Source organism: Notolepis coatsorum (assembly GCF_963971535.1).
Source record: "Notolepis coatsorum genome assembly, chromosome: 14".
In the NCBI taxonomy this organism is placed as follows: domain Eukaryota; kingdom Metazoa; phylum Chordata; class Actinopteri; order Aulopiformes; family Paralepididae; genus Notolepis; species Notolepis coatsorum.
In genome coordinates this window covers 110,864,735-110,872,612 of record NC_140178.1, presented here as the reverse complement: position 1 = coordinate 110,872,612, position 7,878 = coordinate 110,864,735, and the positions used below count along the sequence as shown (strand labels likewise).

At 45.6% G+C, this 7,878-nt stretch overlaps 1 protein-coding gene across 1 annotated transcript in view; it reads left to right on the top strand.

Annotated features, from left to right (window-relative positions):
* LOC311240840 (apoptosis regulator BAX-like) overlaps nt 1-5,388 on the top strand; it is a 38,374-nt gene extending 32,986 nt beyond the window's left edge. The window contains exon 6 of the mRNA XM_084329434.1: nt 5,147-5,388. Coding sequence (XP_084185560.1) covers nt 5,147-5,290 — 144 coding nt within the window. The 3' untranslated portion in view covers nt 5,291-5,388. The remainder of the gene's footprint in view (nt 1-5,146) is intronic.
* Nucleotides 5,389-7,878: the final 2,490 nt, after the last annotated feature.

The window sequence follows — 7,878 nt, the reverse complement described above, 5'->3', positions numbered from 1 at the left end:
TACAATCAATTGACAATAAACTGGATGACATCCGAGCAAGGATTCAATACCAAAGAGACGTTAGGGACTGCAACGTTCTCTGCTTCACCGAAACGTGGCTCACACCGGAGGTTCCAGACCACGCAATCCAACCAGCCGATCACTTCTTTATCCATCGCAAGGATCGGACAGCAGAGTCCGGTAAACAACGTGGAGGAGGTATTGCCTTCATGTTTAACAAAAATTGGAGCGATCCAACTAACGTGAAGGAATTATCCAACCACTGCTCCCCAGAACTGGAATATATAACCATCAAGTGTCGTCCTTTCTTCCTCCCGAGGGAGTTAACGGCGATCGTCCTGATCGGAGTGTATATTCCACCGCAAGCCAGTAACAACGTTGCGCTCTCCAGACTCCACGACGAGGTAAATAGAATACAAGTGGCGAACGTTAATGCCGCCATTTTGGTGCTGGGTGATTTCAATAGCGCCAATCTGAGAAAGGTATTACCTGACTTCTATCAGCATGTGACTTGCAACACCAGAGGCGGTAACATCCTAGATCACTGTTACACGCAATTTAAAGGTGGCTACAAGGCTCATTCTGATAGTGGCTTTGGTAAATCAGATCACGCGTCAATCTTTCTTTCACCAATGTACAAACAGAGAATCAAAAGTACTCCTGTAGTCTTGCGAGAGGTGCAGAAATGGGATTTGACGTCAGAGGAGACGCTCCGGTCTGAGTTTGACTGCACAGACTGGAATGTGTTCCGCGACACAGATAACATTAATGTCTACACGGAAACAGTGGTGGACTATGTTTGTACTATGGTGGAAGAAAAAATCCCCACTACCAAAATGAGAGTTTACCCAAATCAAAAACCCTGGGTAGACAAATCCGTCCGTGAAGCTCTGAGAGAGCGCACCAAAGCATACAACGACGGCCTAGTGGCAGGCAACATGAATGACCACAAGGTGGCGCGATACAACGTAAGGAGGACAGTGTCAGAGGCCAAACGGCGCTACAGAGATAAAATTGAACTCCAGTTTGAACAAGCTGACTCTAGAGCTATGTGGCAGGGGCTCAAAACGATGACAGACTACAAAGGCGCCTCCCTCAAACTGAACAGTGACATCTCCTTAGCAAATGACCTCAATACCTTCTATGCGAGGTTTGATGCTGGTAATAACAACACCAGCTCACAAGCCACGGCAATGGGGGGGGGGGGGGTCGGCTGCTGATGGAGGCGCAGTGTTCAGGGTAACAGAGCATGAGGTGAGGCGGACCTTTAAAAAAGTGAATATCAGGAAGGCAGCAGGTCCGGACGGCATCCCCGGCCGCGTCCTAAAAGTCTGTGCCGACCAACTGGCCCCAGTATTCACTGACATATTTAACCTGTCCTTAGAACAGGCTGTCATCCCCACCTGCCTGAAGAAGTCCACTATTATCCCTGTACCCAAGAAAGCCAAGCCTGCTTGCCTCAACGACTACCGCCCTGTAGCTCTCACCTCCATAGCCATGAAGTGCTTTGAGAAGCTAGTAAAGGGCTACATCTGCTCCTCCCTCCCCATCAACATGGACCCCCTGCAATTTGCATACCGCCCCAACAGGTCCACGGAGGACGCCATAGCCCATGTGCTGCACACAGCAGCATCACACCTGGACAAGAGGCAGGGGAACTATGTGATAATGCTATTCATCGACTACAGCTCGGCATTCAATACCATAGTCCCCTCCATACTCATAGCCAAGCTCAGGGACCTGGGCTTGAACTATGACCTCTGCCAGTGGGTCTTGGACTTCCTGACTGGCAGACCCCAGGTGGTGAGAGCAGGCAACTGCACCTCCTCATCCATCACCCTCAACATAGGGGCCCCCCAGGGCTGTGTTCTGAGTCCCCTCCTCTACTCCCTGTACACACACGACTGTGTGGCTCAGCGGAGTAGCAATACAATCATCAAATTTGCCGACGACACAGTGGTGGTGGGCCTGATCTCTGCCAACGACGAGAGGGCCTACCTGGAAGAGGTCAAGGTCCTGGCGGGATGGTGCCAGGAAAACAGCCTCTCCCTGAACGTCAGCAAAACAAAGGAGATGATTGTGGACTTCAGGAGGTCGGGGGTCAAGGACTACAGCCCCCTCAGCATCGACGGGGCACCGGTTGAGAGAGTCAACCGCTTTAAGTACCTCAGAGCCTACATATCCGAGGACTTGACATGGACCACACACATTGACAGTGTTGTGAAGAAGGCACGACAACGCCTCTACTTCCTCAGGCGCCTAAGGAAGTTCCAAGTCAGTCAGAAGATCCTTAAGAACTTCTACTCATGTACAATAGAGAGCATCTTGACCGGCAACATCACCTCCTGGTTTGGGAATAGCACTGCACAAGACCGAAGCAGACTACAAAGAGTGACACGTTCAGCCGAACGCACAATTAGAGGGGGGCTCCCCACCCTCCAGAACATTTACAACAAGCGTTGCAAGGGCAAGGCTAAGAGAATCATTAAAGACTCCAGTCACCCGAACAACTGCCTCTTTGAACTGCTGCGGTCAGGCAAGCGATACCGGAGTCTCAAGGCGAGCACAGAAAGACTCAGAAGAAGCTTCTATCCCCAGGCCATCAGGCTGCTAAACGAACAATGAATGAACACTACACAACAACAACCACCAAACGCACATAGCACACACATCCACACGCACACACTCACTTTAAACAAACACACTGTAGCACCCACTCCACACACTTTATAGCACACACCCACTTTAAACAAACACACTGTAGCACCCACTCCCCACACTTTATATTTATTGATGAAGGATTGCACTACAACTCGTACACCTTACTGTAAATTGTACCTAAATTGTACCTCATCCCATTTCTGCTTTGCACTAGATAGTACTGTACATTAGTACACTGCATAGTATTGTATATTATATGGTAACTCAGAACATTGTACATATGTCTATACCGAACACTGTGACCTCATTTTCTTCTTCTAAATTACATGCTATACTATGTTATTTGATACTATCTTGTCTAGCACAGTCTCTGGAGCGTAACAGTAAGAAGCATTTTGTATGAAAGTATTCTGTACTTCTGTATGACAACTATTAAAGAAACTTGAACTTGAAACTTGTAGTCTATGTAAACAGGAGAAACAGAGTGGAAGCTCAGCTTGCAGTCTATGTAAACAGGGCCCTGTTCCTCGTACCTGGCTAACTGAGTTAGCTGGATAATTTTCAGGATAACTTGACTTAAACTAGACCTTTAGGTTCCCCGACGTGCGATTTTCTAAATCACTATGGCAACAGATCAAACAGTTTGAACCTGGTCGAGGGCAGGGTTTAGTTCAGTTAGCGCGATAACCTGCATGGCCACGCCCTCGCAAAGAAATGCAGCTTGCTTCCTGAAATAATTCTCACAGAGATCCCATTATACCATTCTGAATTATGTTTTTGTGCTTAATTTTTGTGCTTAATTTATGCATGCGCATAAATGTTCCCTCGCATAAGCACAGACTAAAGTCTAATTGCCTCTACGAATGGAATGTAACATTTCATTCGCAAGTTTTGTGTGAATGTATCTGAGAACGTATTTGAACACACCTGACGACCGGCGCTATTGATATGCAAAGTAGCCAGGTGGGTACTTAGCGAGTTGGCGCATCAGTCGAGTGCAGTGCATTCCTGTGTGCACGCGCTTCTGCTCACAAAAGCTGGTTGCAACCTCGTCCCATGAGCAACGCATCTCTGTACATGATACCTAAGCACATACATTACAGATATCCTCATAAGTATCTATTAATTCGTATCAATTAGATACTCTTTGGGCTTGTTTTTGTATACTTATTCTGAAAGAGTTTAACAAATTATTTTCGCTAGCAAGATCTCATTCGATTATTCATTCCATTAAGCCAGTGTTTCTCAAAGTGGGGGGCGCAGAGGCATGACAGGGGGGCCTTGAGATTTATTAAAAAAAATATATATTTTGGTCCGCCAAAGTTTGAGAAGCACTGCATTAAGCCTACTGCCAGCAGGCACATTTAAAGAAATATAATCTGATTGATTGGGGTAATGAGGGATTTAACATTAGCCTATAGATTATGCATTTAACTTGTCGGCGAGGCTATTGAGCCGTACTGTATTGTACCCATTCTGCAATATGTTAATAAAGTTTTCAATCAATCAATCAATCAATGCCGTTAGAAAATCAGGATTTCTGCGATCGACACCTGCTGTCTTTTCAGCTGAGGCGGCCGCGCGCACTTATCCTGAGTATCAAGTCTGGTTCGAATTAACGAGACTGAATCAGCGTTCGAGGAACAGGGAAAGCCCGGATTCAAACATCGGGTTAATTGAATCTGGATAATGGGACTTTTGATCGACTTAGTTGAACCAGGTACCCAGGGCCCAGGAGAAACAGAGTGGAAGATAAGCCGGACCTGGATGCAGTATCAGTGTGGTGCTGTAATGTGAAGGCTGGAATTCAGGTTTTATAAAGCTATGGTTGAATTGGTGTTTATTAACAGCATTGCGAATATGTGAAATTCTATTTTTGTATTGTTTGTATATTGTTTTTTTTTTTATCTTGTAGCTGTAAAGTTTTTAAAGGCCTTTTGATACAGTGTAAATTAAAGTACTTAAAAAATCTAAATCTCTCTCTCTGTATATCTATTTCTCTCTCTGTCTTTCTTTCTCTCTGTCTGTCTCTCTGTCTATCTCTATATATCTCTCTCTGTCTCTGTCTCTTTCTCTCTGTATATCTATTTCTCTCTCTGTCTTTCTGTCTCTCTCTGTCTGTCTCTCTCTCTCCCTCTGTCTCTCTCTCTCTCTGTCTCTCTCTGTCTCTCTCTCCCTCTGTCTCTCTCCCCCTCTGTTTCTCTGTCTCTCTCTGTCTCTCCCTCTCACTCCCTCTGTCTCTCTCTCTCCCTCTGTCTCTCTCTGTCTCTCTCTCTCTCCCTCTGTCTCTCTCTCCCTCTGTCTCTCTCTCTCCCTCTGTCTCTCTCTCTCCCTCTGTCTCTCTCTGTCTCTCTCTCCCTCTGTCTCTCTCCCCCTCTGTTTCTCTGTCTCTCTCTGTCTCTCCCTCTCTCTCCCTCTGTCTCTCTCTCCCTCTCTCTGTCTCTCTCTCTCTCCCTCTGTCTCTCTCTCGCTCTCTGTCTCTCAGATCAACAGTTTCTCAGAGTTGGCTCGTGTTCCGATGCCGAGCGTGTCGTTGTTGAGTTCACACACCTCCGGCCTCGTGGTCATCTTCCTCGCCGGCTTCGCCTTGGGCACCTTCATCTCCTGGAGACTGACGAGGACCACCTGACACCTTCATCTCCTGGAGACTGACGAGGACCACCTGACACCTTCATCTCCTGGAGACTGACGAGGACCACCTGACACCTTCATCTCCTGGAGACTGACGAGGACCACCTGACACCTTCATCTCCTGGAGACTGACGAGGACCACCTGACACCTTCATCTCCTGGAGACTGACGAGGACCACCTGACACCTTCATCTCCTGGAGACTGACGAGGACCACCTGACACCTTCATCTCCTGGAGACTGACGAGGACCACCTGACACCTTCATCTCCTGGAGACTGACGAGGACCACCTGACACCTTCATCTCCTGGAGACTGACGAGGACCACCTGACACCTTCATCTCCTGGAGACTGACGAGGACCACCTGACACCTTCATCTCCTGGAGACTGACGAGGACCACCTGACACCTTCATCTCCTGGAGACTGACGAGGACCACCTGACACCTTCATCTCCTGGAGACTGACGAGGACCACCTGACACCTTCATCTCCTGGAGACTGACGAGGACCACCTGACACCTTCATCTCCTGGAGACTGACGAGGACCACCTGACACCTTCATCTCCTGGAGACTGACGAGGACCACCTGACACCTTCATCTCCTGGAGACTGACGAGGACCACCTGACACCTTCATCTCCTGGAGACTGACGAGGACCACCTGACACCTTCATCTCCTGGAGACTGACGAGGACCACCTGACACCTTCATCTCCTGGAGACTGACGAGGACCACCTGACACCTTCATCTCCTGGAGACTGACGAGGACCACCTGACACCTTCATCTCCTGGAGACTGACGAGGACCACCTGGCACCTTCATCTCCTGGAGACTGACGAGGACCACCTGGCACCTTCATCTCCTGGAGACTGACGAGGACCACCTGACACCTTCATCTCCTGGAGACTGACGAGGACCACCTGACACCTTCATCTCCTGGAGACTGACGAGGACCACCTGACACCTTCATCTCCTGGAGTCCCGGAGACCACCTGATAACTCCCACGCCCACAACACAGCCACCCCCAGGGCTCGACGGATATCAGTCATCCCATATTAGCCATACTGTACATATATATTAAGGCTGTCAAAGTTAACGCATTATTAACGCGCTATCGCACAATTCTTTTTTTCCACACATTTTTTTATCACGAGATTAACATTAAAACATTTTTTTATAGATAGTATTTTATTATAGACTTCACTCAGGTGTATTATTGATACTCTCGTTGATACTAATGTCTGTTTCTGACTACATTTTTCTAAATTCTTTCTAAATTTTGAATTTGTTGCAAATTTGCAATGCATGAGTGTCATCCTTTTGTGTTAAATGGCTGCATAAAGCAATCATTTGTTGACTCTCATGTTGATAAGAGTATTAAAACTTGAAAAATATCAGTTTAAGGTAGATTTAGAACAGATATATATATAAATATAAGATTAATTTGCGATTAATCGCGAGTTAACTATGGACAATCATGCGATTAATCAGATTAAATATTTTAATCGATTGACAGCCTTAATATATATATATCAGTATATGCAGAAGTAGCAGAAGGAATGCGTGGCCTGTTAGAACAGTCTTCCATGTTTCTGTTCCAATAGAAGTCTGTCTTTAAAAAAAATTATTTTCTTAATAGTATTTTACTATTTCTTTGCTCGAGACAGAAATATTTTTCCTATTTGGTTAATACAGTCAATTATTGAATTATAAATTGAGGCATATTTGCCTGGAAATATCTATTTTTCATACCAAAATGATATTGGCTGGATATCGAACAAATTTAAGCTCCCAAATTACAAATATCTATATCTGAGCCAAAGATCTCATATCTAGCCCTACCATTCACACACACACACACACCTTGTCCTTGTTCTTAATGTTGACCCATCTATGCAATAGTGACCTATGGAATCTGAATATTCCGTGTTGTCACAATACCAACATTTTGACTTTGATAGCAATACCATGTTTAGTGTCACGATACTTGATACCGAAACGATACTTGAAACCAACGATATTGATTTGATACTCTGTACCCAATTTTCTAATATGCTTGTCATGCTGTTTATGACACGGTAGACCTGCCATACAGACCTCATATAATTAAGCTAACATTAGCTGTTTATGACACGGTAGACCTCACATACAGACCTCAAATAATTAAGCTAACGTTAGCTGTTTATGACACGGTAGACCTCACATACAGACCTCATATAATTAAGCTAACGTTAGCTGTTTATGACACGGTAGACCTCACATACAGGCCTCATTATAATTAAGCTAACGTTAGCTGCTTATGACACGGTAGACCTGACATACAGACCTCATAATTAAGCTAACGTTAGCTGTTTATGACACGGTAGACCTCACATACAGACCTCATATAATTAAGCTAACGTTAGCTGTTTATGCCACGGTAGACCTGACATACAGACCTCATATAATTAAGCTAACGTTAGCTGTTTATGACACGGTAGACCTCACATACAGACCTCAAATAATTACGCTAACGTTAGCTGTTTATGACACGGTAGACCTCACATACAGACCTCATAATTAAGCTAACGTTAGCTGTTTATGACA